A 17,045-nucleotide genomic window follows, 5' to 3' on the forward strand; every position below is an offset into this window, starting at 1 on the left:
TGTTAAAATGGTGAATAAAAGCGTAAATTTTGATTTAAAAACTACACTTATTACACAAAAGAAACATTAAATTTTTAAAATTTAATAGAATATTTATGTATTCATCAGAGTAATTAGTTTATTCCCACATGTAAAGGAATCTCTTTGCTTCTCAAATGTTTACAGCATAATTAATCAATTTCCTGTGATTTGCATAACACACAGGATAATTCAGACCTCAGAAGGTGCCGCGTTGGTAAATGAACCCTAAATTTCGCATTAAAGAGTATATTTTGAATTTTCCCGTTATTTCACATCATTTCGTGACAAAACATGTTAGCAAAATGCACCTTACTCCTTTCAAAAACATGAAACTGCAATGTGTTATTTCACATTTCGTGTTTTCATAAAAAATGAAATATGCATGCCTCTACCTATTACCTATATATATCAAAGTTTAAATCCCTAGTTTTTGATGATGCAGAGAACCACACCTCATGGCTTCTGGTTTTGAGGTACCCACCTTGTTTTGAACCTAAAACTGCTAAGGTAGCTCCTTTGAATTACCAGCCTTACCTCAATCAGGAGTGTGTACTCTGAGTTTACAGAACTTTTGTCTTGTATACAGCAAATTTGTTTACATTATTCCAAGATGATATCATGGTTGTTTGTACATTCATATAGTTACAAGTCTCTTACAATATTTTACAATTTCTTGTATTCTGCAAAAAGCCAAAATCCTTTACATTATTTTTTTGTAAGTTATTAGCAGGAAAATCTTCTACATATATGATAATAACAATAAAATAGTTTTAAACATCTCAAGCATTGTGATTGACCACAGATAATTCTTACAGATGATTCAATTTACGTAGTCGACTACGGCGACACAATCTGTCGCACAACAGCCTTTAAGGGCCTACCTACTGACTGCCAGCCTCACTCCCACATGCCTCAGCATGGGCAATCAACCAACCAGTTACAGGGTGACGTGTGGTCAGCATGACAAACCCCCAGTCACTGTTGAACACTTCCATGACCAGGTTACGAGGTGTGGCTAGAAAAAACTGGATTGATGTTGCTGTCGACAAACGACAAGCACGTCAAGGTCAAGTGTATAACCTGATATCCTGCCTATTGACTGTGTAATATTCCAGGGTGCACGGCCCTCAGTTCCGCTGTAGCTTGTGGATGAAGTGAATTGTACATCTTTTCTCCGTCGGAAAAATGTTCAGTGTGGAAGTGGAACAGCATATCAATTTGAAGTTTCTTATGAAACTCGGAAAATCCGCCACAGAAACTTATGGTTTGTTGAAGGAAGTATATGGAGATGAGTGTTTATCAAGCACGCAAGTGTTTGAGTGGTTTCAAAGGTTTAAAGAGGGACGATAACTGATCGCGGACGGCTCTCGTCCTGGGCGGCCTTGCACGTCAAAAACTGAATCAAACATTGCAAATGTCGGTGAATTGATTCGAAAAGATCGTCCTTGAGTATTCGAGCTATTGCAAAATAACCAACATTATTAAATTATGGTGCTGACGACCCTTCGTGAGCAAGTAAGAAGACGACGACCTAATTTATGAAAATGCCAGTCATGGATTCTTCATCAGGGCAATGCTTCTGTCCACATGGCATTGCCAGCCAAGGCTTTTTTGGCCAATCATGGGATCCCAGTGTTAAAACATCCACCCTATTTGCCGGATATCACTCCGTGTGACTTTTTTGTATTCCCAAAAGTCAAATCAGCACTGAAAGGGACCAGATTTACGACCGTAGAATCTGTGAAAACAAAAGCGACGGCAGTCATGAACATGGTTTCAGAAAATGATTTCCAGCACTGTTTCCAAAAATGGAAGATTCGTATGGAGCGTGTATCAATAGTGCAGGGGAGTACTTTGAAGGGGATAATGTTCATATTGTACAAAATAACCAATAAAAGATGTAGCAACAGTCCGGTTTTCTTCTAGCCACATCTCGTACGTTACTCATTCATACTTCCCCAATTTCCTCACGATGGTGGGTTTAAATTTAATGGTTTGTGAATTAGTTTCATACTTTATTAGGCCACCATACACTGGCCAAAATCTCAGAATAGTTGTTTCACTTTCCCCTTGGGAGACACGAACCACCCAAAGTCTGATGCCTTACACCACATGGGCATGGTGCGGGATGGATGTAGTTTACAAAACAAGATAAGACGCAATCATTTCGATCCTAGCATAATGATATCATGAGGGATATTGTGCACAATTAAATATGGTTAAGAATTGTTGCATTGGTATTGATCATTGACAGGAGTACTGGTAATAGTTGGAAATTAATCACTGATACCGGCAATATTTTACGGGGTCTGGATGTTTTGCAGGATCCCCACGAATGTCATGAGGCACCTTCATTGAGTTTAGATGTCCTGGACATCAAGCAAAATGCATATTTTTCATTATTTTTGCAACAACATCACGATCAATGATTATCTCATGTGAAATTATGAATATTTAAATAAAAACTCTGTTTGACTGATGTGGTAGAGTTTAGGGATGAGCCAATACTGATGTACCTGTATCGGAAAGTATTGGTTGACTTTTCTTCACAGACACCAGCTGATACTTTTCCGGTGTTTGGTCAATACACATTCATGGAGTATAATTATTGTGGAAATTATGCAAAATTCGAGGTTTTCATTTACTTTGCACCAATATTATGTGGAAAAACTGTATTTTGTGATTACATAAGAGGTATTTTAATTGATATTTAATTCTTGAATATTTTGAAGGAAAACTCTGACAAATTGATGCTCATGAATGGAATGGAATACTCGTTCACTAATATTAATCAATATTCTAAACTACTTTTAATTGTTACCATTTTCGAACATCGGTATCGGTGGAATCGGTATCAGGATGAGTATCAGTTCAGTATCAGCTCAAAGTGGTATCAGCTCAGCCTTAGTATAGTTCCAATGGAAAACATATGTATTAAAATTTATAAGTACTGTGAACTGTTGCAATTTCAAGTACAAGGGTCGTTCAATAAATAAGCGTCTCTGTGCCATAAAATTTGTTACAAAAATTATTGAGTAACACTATGCACATGGTTGACGAGCCCTATCTGTCAGCTTCAAAGGAATGATAGGCATTTCTCCCGCAGATGTGAAGGTGCATGCGCAGAGGGGAAGGAAACGACAGAACATCGTGAAATGCTGGGCTCGTGCCATTAGAGAGGAGGGCAGCATGCCAGGTGCACGTGTATTGGACAGCTGGTGTCTGGAAGAAGAGCGTGCCGTGATTCAGTACAAATGGGCAAATGGCTCGACATCCACAGGAAGCTGGTTGCTGTGTACAGTGACACTTTAATGTCTGTGCAGATGGTCACAAGGTGGTGCAACATTTTCACCGAAGGCAGAGTAGGGATTTTTGATGAAGTTCAATTTGGTCGTCCCTCAACTGGCTCCACTAATGAGAACATCGCGAAAGTGGATGAACTGATGTGGGGGAACAGAAGAATCAAGGTTCGTGAGGTGGCCAACACGTTGAACATTTCCCTTGATGTGGCAGTAAGACGAGTACTGCGAGGCCTGAGCCCGGACTTTTTTGCGCAGGGCTTCGATAAGCTGGTGCAGCGTTGGGACAAATGCCTGAATGTGCAAGACAATTATTTTGAAAAGTAGTACAGACATGTACTTATCTAAACATGTAGAGTTTGGATGTATATACCAGGTGTGCTGGTTAATAATTCTTAATTTCGTCACTGGATGGCGCTGGAAGAAAGGGTTGGTGCACAGTCTCACCTGTTATGTCAGTGTGTTGCCAGGACAGTACCTGTCAAAATGCCGTGGATGTGCAACCGAGTGCGAGTGATCGTGATATTGGGTTTGTGTGATAAACATGTCAACCTTCAAACCAAATAAGGAACATGTGCGGCACGTTCTGCTTTTCTTGTTCAGAGGAATCGAAAGAAAAATACGAGTGAAAGCCATCGTATCCTTGTGGAAACGTACGGTGACAATGTCCTAACGCAAGACGCGTGAGTGCGTTGGTTTCGACGATTCAAAAGTGGTGATTTCGACTTGAAAGACAAAGATCACCTGGGCCAGCTGAAAAAATTCCAAGATGCCGAATTGCAAGCACTGTTGGACAAAGACGATACGTAAACGCAACAACAACTGGCAGAGAAGTTAAATGTTGGTCGCCAAACCATATCTAATCATCTTCATGCCATGGGAAAGATCCAGATTGGGCGACAAGACACGGAAAAGTGATTTTGCAGCATGACAACGCCTCATCACACACAGCAAAAGGCGTGAGAGACACCATTTCTGCACTTGGCTGGGAATTCTTGCCCCACCCGCCATACGCACCAGACTTAGCCCCTTCGGACTACCACTTGTTTTCAACGATGTCTCACTCACTTTCCCAGCAACACTTCAACAATTACGAAGATGTTGAACAATGGCTTGCTGACTGGATCACCTCAAAATGTGGACGATTCTTCTGGTAGGGCATCCACAATTTTGACGGACAAATGGGCAAAATGTATAGCCAGCGATGGCGCATACTTTGAATAAAGCATTTGTTACCTTTCCCCCCAGATACACTTGTTTTCTTTCGGATCAATTAAGAATTATTAACCGGCACACCTGGTATTACCAAATAAAAATATTACAACATAGAGAAACTTCTTTTTTGAGCCACCCTTGTATTAGTGCCAGAACTGGTGTCTGTTCAGTCCTATTCAACATGAGTTCATACTTGTCTGGAGTCTAATCAGAATTCTCACTCATTTTGCCCAAAGTCTACCTGAATATAAAGTTGATTTAAAACAACAACATTATTCCCTAATATATAACAAAGATAAGTATGCAAAAAGCTCACCTAAAGGAGATTTCACTTACCACAAGCTATCTGAGATGCCCACAGTTTCAGTTCGTAATTTGGATTCACTTTGTCTGGACACTCTAGGAGGTAGTCCAACATCGACCCCAGAGGAACTAATTCTTGTACCTAGGAAATGAAGTAGTGAAATCACTTCATGGAAAAGCAGATTCAAATTGTATAACAAAAAGTATCAATCCAAACAATGTTATCTTCATACTAAAAATTTCACCATCAAAATTTCCAGATCAAGTCTAAAGAAGATGCAGAATAAGAAAGGAACTACAGAATGATGCTCTAATGTCACAAGAACATGAGACTTAATTTATTACAAAACAGTATCATTAACCATGATGTTAATGCATTTACTTCCTGAAAACATTTACAATTTCTTTTCAAATAATGTACAACACATGGAATGGTGTAAAAGTGCATTTGTGTATTATTGTATAAACTCTGGACAGGATGAAGTTGTGCTGGAGATACACGTTACATGCATTTTCTGAAAGACTATCACAAGAAATTAATGAAAATACACTTCACAAAATAACCTAATGTCAAGGCTGGGGTTCAAACCTGGAATCAATGGTGGCATGATTTTGAGTTAACCGAGTGCGATAAGCGAACGACTTTCAATCTCCCCACTGAGATTTCAATCCCCATACATGGATGTTCTTTCGTGTTGCTTCATTAAATTCATCTCTTCATTATTCATACTCATCATCTCGATTAGCCAAACTTGGCAGAAAATGTAAAATAAAAATACAAAAAAAAAAAAAAAAAAAAAAAGAACCAATGTCAGTGAGCAAACCATACAACTGCATCATTTGTAGTAACACAATCTGCAAGGTCCCAAGAATTGGATCATACCAACATATATTTATAGCACAAGAAACTGAAATATTCTTATTAATATAACAATATCCTCACTTTCACTTAAGGGGGAGAGGAACAATTTCCCCTAGGTCTTTCTCGCTGGGGCAGCTGCTGATCACTGTTGCCAACTTCGCTCTTTTGAAGCCAGATCTGGCTCTTTCGTGCACTCGTTCGGCTGTGAACTGTGGCACCCGTCCTCTGCCCCACTATGATGCCACCACTGGCTCCGGCCCATAAAGACCAACTTTTGCCATGAGTGTACATTTTGCACGTGACGTGATATTCATACGCTGCGTCACCCATGCCCTCTTACCTCCTCACCTATTTTTAAATATTGCCCAGTGCATAAAGGTGAAAATGACAATATTGTTATTCGGGAATCCTTTATTTTCGATTTCATATGAACATCATTGGATTATTGAGATGGGTGATGCCGCCAAATCTAGGCGGTGAAAACTAAGAATAAATTGCCATCACTTTAAAGCTAACGGTAATAGCAGCACCCGCACCCCTCTGACAACTAAAATTACCCTAGTAGGCACTTTATGCAGCCTTCGTTAATCTAGCTCCTTGAAAGTCATCTTTAGCTCTATTAATGGTGAAATGTAGCTCTTTTATGTACATCAGGTTTGGCAACACTGCCAGGATGGCCGTATGAGGCAAGGAGAAATGCACTAGGCTTATGGGACCATTATTTTATTCGTTCTCTCGTCAATATCAAACATCCAATGACGTAGAAAAGTACATGGGCGGAAAAGGACACGTTGAACTATGTCATAGTAGAAGGAAAAGTCGAAACTCCCATTTGATTAGCTGTAAACTTGAAGTTGAAGTTGATTTACCATAAGGAACACATAGGATTCTGTCAATACTTATTATTCATATTTTTCAAACATCGTGTCTAGGTTACTATACAACTTGAAAAACAGTTTCCACTTGCAACATGGAAAGAAATTCATACTCTCTTGCATACTAAACCGTTTTTTAAATAACAGTGCCCAATCCGACGATATTGAGATAAATGCACAACTGGTGCGTAATTGTCCCTCTTCGCCTTAACACATTCAGAGCCATGTCAGTCAGTATGACCAAAATATGTGGCTTGCACTTTGCACTGATTGATTTGCTCCACTTTTATGAACAGTAAGGCTAACTGGGACTGGACCTACAGTTTAAAGTGAGATCTGAAACACTATGTGCCTCCACCGTGTATCGAACCTGAGACCCCTTGATTACAAGGTGACAACGCAACCACAAGGCTAGGGGGGAGACCTGCGGCTTGCCCTTTGTTTTCCTAGCGTGCCATTGGTCACGAGAATAACAATGATGCACTTGAGGCATGACCGACAAGGTGTGGGGAGTTGAGTCCATATAAAAGTGTTCTGGCTGTTCTATTCTTAAAAAAAGGAAAAAAGAAAGAAATTTTCGAATTAGTGAAATAAAGTCCAATAATCACTTTGGTGCAGAAGGATGAAATTGGTGAAGCTATCCTGGCAGTTCATGTTTTTTATAAATTTATAAAAAGATGGAGAAGCAGAGCAACTTACCATAAGTAATGGAGGCCCCTTCGAAACTCCAATGAGACGCACAACACAATGATGATTTAGACCAATCATAACCTGCGCTTCTCGAAGGAACTCCTCACGATTCGTTTGCATGTATTCATGATGCAGCGTTTTAATGGCTACTTCCTCCTGCAATGGGCACAGAAAGATCTTGGATAAACATTGGTAAAGGGAAAATCATTTTTCTTAATATTGCTCCCACTCATTAAGCCAAATTTAATTCCCCGACTTCTCCATGCATTTTGAAATACATTTCCAGACAAAATTGCAATGTTTTTAACTTACAATAACTTTGTTTATACTATATATTTTTGGAGGGAAATATGAAAGCACTTGCTGCAGATGCAATAGACACACTATGTATTTCTAAACGTATTCCCTTTAAAAAAAAAAGCACACACATTCTAATAAATTTATGTTTAAAAATACATATTCACCACATGAAATTAAATTAAATTTTATGTCTACTGACTTTTACAGTTCTTCCCGATTACTGGGAATCCTAATTATTGATGATAATTTTTCTTATTTACAATACTGCATGCAAACAATTACTTTTGGTATTAATCTTACCTGCATGTATGCCAGTGATCAGAATGGAAATACAATTATTTAGGCACTTTTTGGTAACTAACGCATAGACGCATGCAATTTTAGTTTTTCACGAAAACACAAAATATGAAATAACATGCTGTAATGTTTATTTTTCATGTATCTGAAAGGTGTGAGGTGCATTTTTCTACCGTTTTTGTCACGAAATGATGCGAAATGAACTGCAAAATGCGAAATATTCTCTTAAACACGAAATTTACCGTCTATATACCGACGCGACACTTTCCGAAGTCTGAAGTATCCTGTGAGTTATGCATTCACGGAAAATGATTAATTCTGCTGTAAATATTTGAGAAGCAAAAATGGACTGCTTTACACAGGAATAAACTTAATACTCTGGTATCTACTACATAAATGTGATATTAGAAGAGGTAAGTTTATTCTGTGCAATAAGTGCAGTTTTTAAATCAAATTTAGGAATATATTCACAATTTTAAAACCAAAATGTCATTTTATATAGCACTTTTGATGTGATTGTTCACCGCTATAACACCAAAATTTTATTTTATTTACCGCTTTTGAACAGGAAATTTTGCTTTTTTATTTACCAAAAATATGTTGAAGTGCTGAAGCTTAAAAATTTTAGGTAATTGTTTAATTAAGACAAAACACAAATGATTTACAGGAACTCCATTATCAAAAGTTAAACAAACAAGAACAATCCTTCTTCAAACCGTGCAGACATGCTCGGTACTACTCAGAGCATCCTCCACTTTGCACATCAGCATGATTTCCCTTGAAGTAAACCACTATTAGTCAGCTTGGAATCAGCAAGACAATTGGCTAGCAGACACAAGCCAGTGATTGACATGTACCTATTTGACCAGCTTTAGGCATTCGACCTCACTGACTGGCAAAATGGGGATGTGCACTAGGCTGTCAGGCTTTAGGCTTGGGCTACGGGATGCATGCTGGTTCAAGACTTTTGGCGTAACAACTTTTCATTCTTCTTCTTCTTCAGAAGTTCGAATTGAAAATACAATTTCCATCAACAAGTTCTTCCATTTCTTCCAATTTCTATAGTCCTCCAATCCACACAAGACGACAATCATGGTGTATATATAAGGTATATACAAGGTGTGTTAAAAAAAAGACCGGATTGTTGGAATAGCAACTTTACCTGAACATGTACATCTTATTCATGTTTGTCCCCTTCAAAGTACTGTCCTTGGCTGGCCACACACCGCTCCCAACGTTTCTTCCAAACTTTGAAACGCCTCCTGGAACGTTCCTTCCGGAATGCTCTTTAGGTCCCTCGTACATTTTTGTTTGATGTCATCATTTTGTGTCAAACCGACGACCTTTCAATGTCGATTTCAATTTTGGAAAGAGGAAAAAGTCTGCTGGAGCCAAATCTGGGAATTATGGAGACTGAGGAATCACCGCCATCCTGTTTTTGGCCAAAAATTCAGTCACAAGTAGAGCGGTGTGAACCCGCACGTTGTCGTGGTGTAGTGTCCAGTGTTGGTTCCGCCAAAGCTCAGGCCGCATCACTGGGTGTCTTAACCTCTTCATAACCATAGATGCCAGACTCCATGGGGCTTGGGGGAAGGGGGGGGGGGGGGGCTCGAGCCACCTAATGTTATCAATGTGGGGCAGAGCCCCCCCCCCAATAATCTTGCTTAAGAGAATCTAATGTATTATTTTGCTTCTCTTGTAAAGTTTACTCTGAATTGTGTCACATGAACTTAACTCTGAATACACATTTGAAATGTTCTAGACCATGAACTTGGGGGGGGGGGGGGGGGCTATGACCAGAGACAGCAAAACACATGACTTATTACTATAAACTGAGTATATAATTATGAGTATTGTTAACATTTTTACTAACTAGGGTAGTGGATGGGACGTGTGGGCTACAAATGGCTCTCACATGACATTCAGAACGAGATCATTGATATATTAGGGAGATCTGTTTTGCGCTCCAAGGTAGCAGATATTAAAAGTCGGGAAAATTTTGCTATTATGGTTGACGAAACTTGTGACATATCCATCCGTGAACAATTGTCATTTTGCATTCAAACTGTAAATGAAAATTTTAATATTTTTGAGGAATTCATGGGCTTTTATGAGATTCCGAACACTGAGGCCAAAACTTAAAAAAGGGAGAGAGTGAGTCATTCATTAATTCATTTCAGTGATCAGAGCCCCCCCCCCAATAATTTTGACAAGTCATAACCTCCACATAAAATTACTTGTTGACTGTTTGTCCTCGTGGGACGTATTCGTAATGAACTATTCCTTGCCAATCGAAAAAAGGTTGATGTGAACATCGTCTGTTGACGTGGACGGTCCCCCACTTCGAGGATCTTCGTCTGTCAAAGTTCTCCCAGTATTGAACCGAGTGTACCAGTCACAACACTGTGATCGGCTCATTGCTTAATCACCGAAGACTTCCCGAAGCATTGTGAACGTCTCTGTGGCACTTTTACCGAGCTTGAAACAAAATTTAACGCACACACGTTGCTCCTGCAAATCTTTCATTTTTCACACAGCCACAAAATGTCCCACTGACTGCTGCAGACTCTGACACGTGTTGCTTGCACTGAGCTCCGGGCCTTGTTGCAATGTACTTCACAAAGATGCCGCTAGATGGCACAACTGTGTTCATTTGATTCCATCAAGTAGTTTGCACGTAGTGCACTCAATCTGGTCTTTTTCTGAACACTTTTTGTATATATATATAATCATGGTATTATAACTTGCGAATTCGTCAATTTACACATGGTTATATGTAGCTGTCAGAATTATTCCACGTATAATATGAACCAGAGTTCCTTTTTGGGATAAAATTCTGGAAAAAGTGATTGTTTCAAATGACTAAATCACAAGAATGTTCGATTTTGGGGGTATTTTTAGTTTCTTAGGCATAAAAGCACTGAAGTTCGTGAAAATGGGCATAATGCATATTTTATGCTAAACTGGTGTTATTTTGCATTTTCAAATGCAAAAGAATGTATTCAGAACATGTCACTGCACGTATATATATTTTACAACAACTAACATTTTTCAGTATTATCATGTTTGCAAAAAATCAGGGTCCTTTGTAATGAATCTACTAATATCTAACTATGCTCACCTTCTTGCCATCTGGTGCATGGAAAATTCCTTTGAACACAGAACCAAATTCTCCTTCTCCCAATATAGGGCCTAAGCTGAGAGAATCCCTTGGGATATATTCTGTAACAAAGTGAAGAATGTATAGTGCAGCACATTAAAGCATTAAACTATAAGGAATATGAAAGAAACAACAAACTCTTTGACAAACTGCTGTACACATTGTAATTGGAAAGTTTGAAGACAAGATGTTAAGGTGTGATTTAAATTTCAATTGACTACAACGCCAGGGGTTCCAGGTTTGAATCCTGGCAAGGGTGTTCTTTGTGAGTTTCCTTCCAAAATTCCATTATATCATCACTCATGCTCATCTTCACGATTAGCCAAAAGTAGCAGAAAAGCAAAGAAAATAAACAAAGTCAATTAATCAATCAGAAGTCACGGTAGTTCAGTCATGAGGGCATCTGACTACCATGCGAGAGACCTGGGATCCATCCCCAGCAGGGGAAAACAGGAATTTTCCCCACCTGTTCAAGCAGTTCCGGCACCCACCCAGCATTTTACAAAGTGGGTACCTGGAGGAAACTGGGGGATAAAGGTGGCTAGGGGCATGGTGCTGATCACATCACCCCCACCTCGGCTGTGATTTAAAAATGAGTGGGGCCCTAACTCCGCACCCCCTACATGCCTTCAAGGCATGGTGCAAAGCACAGGGGAGCACTTTAATATTAATTAATCAATCAATTAAATTCCAATTGAAACTTAGAAATTATAGGAGTCTTCAGCCGATTCCAATACCAATGTACGTATAAGTACTAGCTGATACCAGTGTTATCAATATCAGTAAATATTAGGGATGGGACCGATTAATCGGTACTCTATCAGTATCAGCCAATATAGGCATATCAGTTTATCAGTAATATTACCGATTATTTTACTGATCCGATATATCGATAAATATCTTATAATTTAGTGCAAAATTCTGCCATTTTGTTGTAATTTTTATGGATAACCTCCATTCCCTACTTTGTAAAAAAGTAAATGTTTAAATATTCAACTTGTTTTGCACATTGAAACACACATTTATTAAGGAGATCAATGAACATTTCAGGTTCTTCAAGGACCATTTCTAATTTTATATCGGATCGGTAGAAAATCGGGTATCCGTAAATTTTATATAACTTAGAATGTTTTTCTTCAATTGAAAATTTATATATTGAAAAATTTACATATTGTAAACTACTTTGAATTGTTATTATTTCCAAATATCTGTATAGCGCTTCAAAGTGGTATCGGTTGAACTCTAAAAGTACAGTGAATGCAATAAATGTAATGAAAATATGTGGGCAGATATGGTAGAAATTGCAAAAAGTCCATACTCAGTGATATGAAAAAATTATTTGAATAGTTGATGAGAAATGCAGTAGTTCTCTAGTTTCTACTCTACATATGACGATGAGTACTGGGACTACAATTTAAAATGAGTCCTGAACTAAAAAAAGAACTATCATCCAATATCAGCACAACACTTAATATTAATGAACTGGAAATGGCAAGAGATGAAGGCATGCAATAAATATTGGAAGATGAATAATTCATATATTCTTTCTCAAGAATTTCATGAGTTTTTCAAAGTGGAACTATACTTTAGAAGGTACACTTACCATGAAGAACTAATCCCTTCCGAGAAGGGAGCGGTGGCATTTCGTCCTTGGTTTCCATGTTGTGATTCTTGTCCAGGTTGTTGTTGGACAAGATGAGGGAACTTCGGCGACTGTTTTCAGGAGAAGCATTCTGGCTTGAAGCTGGAGATGCTTTGTTGCTCCGACTTGGAGAAGTATGGCAACTTGAAGCAGGCGATGGCCTGTTACCAATTGGAGGCACGGCAGGAGGTACTTCCGAAGTTGGCGCCTGGTTGCAGAAAGAAAACGTATCCAAGTTTGAGATAAAGTTTCTATTATCCATAGGATTTTCATTCATTTAAATGTAAAGTTATTAACAATGGAAGGAATGCAGTGGAATCCTGATTTTATGTTCCTCGGTTTTATATTTTCCCGCATTTTAAGTTTTTTCAGCTTGCTCCCTTGAAAAACGTAAAATTGAGGTTCCACTGTACCAGCTCCTTCTCCCAGGCAGGTCGACCAGGACTCCAACCCAGGTCTCTAACATACCAGTTATTTTTTAACTTAAATTTCTACGACTTACATCTCCTCTGTGTTTTAAATCATAAAGTAATATACAGTTCTACGAGGGCTGCTGGAAAAGTTTCTGCCATCAATATGAAAAAAGACATGTGAAATTCTAGGAATGGCTTTATTCTTTTTCAAAGTATTCACCCTTAAGATTGATACACTTTTGCATACGCTCAAACCAATTTTGAAAGCATTTTTTCCACTCTGAAGCTGATACCTCAGAAACCGCTGTTCGGAATGCGTCAACAGCTGCTTCAGCCGACACAAATCGCTCACCACGCATCTTATTTTTCATGTGTGGGAACAAAAAGAAGTCATTACGTGATAAATCAGACGAGTACAGACAATGAGTCATTAATTCGACATTTTACTGGACAAAAAATCAACAGTTTGGTGCGCTGAGTGGGAACTGGCATTGTCTTGGTGAAGAAAAAAGCGACGATTTGGGTTTGTTTGATGCAATTCATTGATGACCTCTGACAAACAAATTGTTATATACCACTCAGAATTTACAGTCCTTCGAACTAGAGCTATTGTTGCCCATGTCCGGTATAACCAAAGAAACAAGCAATCATTTGCTTGGCAGCACTCCTCGAACGAACAACTTTTGTAAGTTTTGGCTCACTTTGAAACACCCAAACAGTGGATTGCTCTTTAGTTTCAGGTTCATTTCGTCCCCTGTAACGATGTAGTACACCAAATTTGAGTTGCCTCGGTTGAATTTTTTGAGCATTTCTTTACACCATTTACACGAGCCTGTTTTTGAGCTTCGGTCAACTTTCGTGGGATCCAACGGCTCGAAAGTTTCCGTACGTTCAGATGACCATGCAAAATCGTATGTATTGCTTTCATGTCAATGTTCAAGGATGCCTGAATCTCACGGTATGTCACATGCCGACCTCTCTCAATCATTTCACGCACAGCATCAACATTACTGGCAACAACAGACGTGGATGGAGGACCTTCACGAAATTCATCACTGAGAAATGTGCGACCATGCTGGAATTCGGAAAACCAATTGCACACAGTCCTACTGGATGGTGCTTCATCCCCAAAAGCCAAATGAAGTCGATCGATGCACTGTTTCGGTGTTAAACTACATTTTAAATCATAAAAAATTATTGCCCGAAAGTTTTCACAAGAAATTTCCATTTCTCACACAAAACTACTTGTTCAAACTGCTGTGAAAAATAAACAAATAATCTTAAACAAACAATCAAAGATAATTTAAACATAAAAAAGGTCTATTCTTCAGATTTTCATAATAGCAGAACACTAGCACCATTGTTGGAGTAGTTTGCAGAAACTTTTCCAGTAACCCTCAAAGGCAACAGATTATGTAGCTGCATCACTAACAAGAGAATTCCACACAGGTAAGATGGTAGAAATAAAAAATCAGGTAAAACTGTGGTTAGCTCAGTAGCTCAGCTGAAAAGGCATACCAAAGTTTGTGTAACGTTTGACCATGCATTTTTTGCTTAGATTTCTGTGTTGTACATCCCCTGTGAAAATTCATAAGTGTGGTTTGAGTTGGTGTTATAAGTCCACTTTATGCACTGTAAGGCTAATCGGGACTGGACCTACAGTTTAAAGTGGAATCCGAACCACTTGTGCCTCCACCGGGTATCCAACCCGGGACCCCTTGATTACAAGGCAATGACGCTACCACTGCGCCACGGGGGAGGCCAAAAATTCATAAGTAACTACATGATATGTACAATATTTGTACAAATTTTTTATATTGCTATGATGCTACCGGAAAAATTACATTTGTAATGTTTATTATCCTATTATCAGAAGTTTTCTTGTTTGATTCCAAAGAAAATAACTGAGCCTAAATCTAAAAAAAAATAACTGTGTAAAATACGTGTTAATACCAACTTCGTCAAGGCACTCCCTTGAAATATAATGTAGGTAAAAAGATAGACAATTAAAAAAAATGTCCAATTAATATTGCATGCTAATAAAAAAAACATTATCACTAGCATTCTGACATAGAAAACTAGACTGCCATTGTTTTCAACAATGTGGAACTAAACAATTCACACGATTCCAACTCATTTTGCAAAACCAACATCCCAGACTCTTCAGTGTATTTTTAAATAAATTTCCAGAACTCTATGATTTAATATACTAACAAATGTTACATTTTCAACTTATGTTAATCTAGTGAATGAAGTTTATTGAACATCGTTACAAAATAATGCAGTAAATGTTACTAATAAAGTGTTTTTTTATTCTTATGGTGATATTTCATCCTAGTTACCCAGAACTTTTTCAAGCTTCCACTACCAAGATAAATATATTACTGTATTATTTTGTAATGTCATAAATAGGGATGGGCCGATATGAAATTCTGGCCGATACCGATAAAGTACTGATATAAAAATTTACCGATACCGATATCAAATTAGAAATGGTCATTGAAGAACCTGAAATGTTCATTGACCTCCTTAATAAATGTGTGTTTCAAGGTGACTGCAGTGAAAAAGAAGTTGTACATTTAGACATTTACTTTCTTAGAAAGTAGGACATGGAGATTATCCGTAAAAATTACAACAAAATGGCAGAATTTTGCACTAAATTATCAGATATTTATCAACTTATCAGATCGGTAAAGTAATCAGTAATTTTACCGATATGCCTATATCGGCCGATACCAATAGAGTACCGATTAATCGGTCCCATCCCAAGTCATAAAGGAATACCCGTACCTAAAATGCATGCCTGAAGTTACACTTAAATGACCAAAACTTAAATTCTGGGTAAATCAGCACTTCAGCAGTTTAAAACCCATCACACTAGTCAAACATATAGTTAGAGCAAGAAACAAACCTGGACATTTAATACTTACTCCATTTACTAGAAGCTTCGGAAGACTTTCTTGAGACGATGGTTTTGGTTTCGGAGGAACAGGCACTTTCAGTGTAGTAGGCAAGCCATCAGTCATGCTGCTGTAGTGACTTATTACGTGCTCCAAGGAATCCAAATATGGGCCGTCATCAATAAAATAGTACCTGTCCTGTTGGAGAAGAAAACATCCAATTTTATAATGAAATTTATGAATGGACGGAAAACAACACCCATGTCCAGGCTGGGATTCGAACCTGGAACCCTGGTGCCATAGTGTGCGGTGCTCCACCATGGAAGTCATCTGAAGGCTATTGGTGTTTCAGGGATATCTCATCATCGATCTCTAGAGGCATGCATATTTAGTAGGGATGTGACGAAGCTGAAAAATTTACCGATGCCGATGTACTCACCGATAATTTTTGGAACCGATACCGATGCCGATATTTAACCGATTCCGATACATAAGATTATTCAACAGAAATGGGATGTTATTTTCTGTATGACAAAAATAAATTTGGTATGTACATTTCTATTGCATATCATATGTATATACATACATATTCTCAAGAATAGAGCCCGGATTTATATGTGAAATGCATGTTTCATGTAACATGCAAAAACTTATGGAAAATATTTTTTTCTTTCCAATGAACTTGTAAAGAGTCTTTTGAGACACATTTGATAGCGCATATAAGTGCATATTTTGAGTGAATATTGTTGTGCATACATATTTCTTAAACTTTGCAGGATAAGGCATATTTCGAATTTTATTGCTACATACTAGCATATTTCATAGTCTATCAAGAGAAAATAGAGTTGATTTTGTCGCCCACAATCGTTGGTAAATTCACTTTCGACTGCACAGCGATAACCGAATGGCGAACATACCAATTTAATATACAATATACACTATTTTTTAAAGGTTTTTTTTTTTTGGGATTTTATGTACCGCTTTTTAAACAACAGCGATCTAGCACCTTCTGGTGCTTTTACAACTGTCAACTAGCGCGAAGCCTTTCTCGTGACTTGGCAACTATGT

General features: G+C 38.2%; 1 protein-coding gene across 1 annotated transcript in view; it reads right to left on the reverse strand.

The window, feature by feature from the left end:
* The window catches only part of Shark (SH2 ankyrin repeat kinase), a 58,312-nt gene that overhangs the window by 14,218 nt on the left and 27,049 nt on the right, over positions 1–17,045 (reverse strand). Inside the window, exons 9-13 of the mRNA XM_083115534.1 lie at positions 16,008–16,175; positions 12,626–12,872; positions 10,984–11,084; positions 7,275–7,421; positions 4,872–4,980 (exon numbers count right to left, since the gene is read on the reverse strand). Coding sequence (XP_082971660.1) covers positions 4,872–4,980; positions 7,275–7,421; positions 10,984–11,084; positions 12,626–12,872; positions 16,008–16,175 — 772 coding nt within the window. The remainder of the gene's footprint in view (positions 1–4,871; positions 4,981–7,274; positions 7,422–10,983; positions 11,085–12,625; positions 12,873–16,007; positions 16,176–17,045) is intronic.

The sequence above is a fragment of the Lepisma saccharinum genome, chromosome 30, assembly GCF_977018435.1.
Source record: "Lepisma saccharinum chromosome 30, izLepSacc3.1, whole genome shotgun sequence".
Taxonomy (NCBI): Eukaryota; Metazoa; Arthropoda; class Insecta; order Zygentoma; family Lepismatidae; genus Lepisma; species Lepisma saccharinum.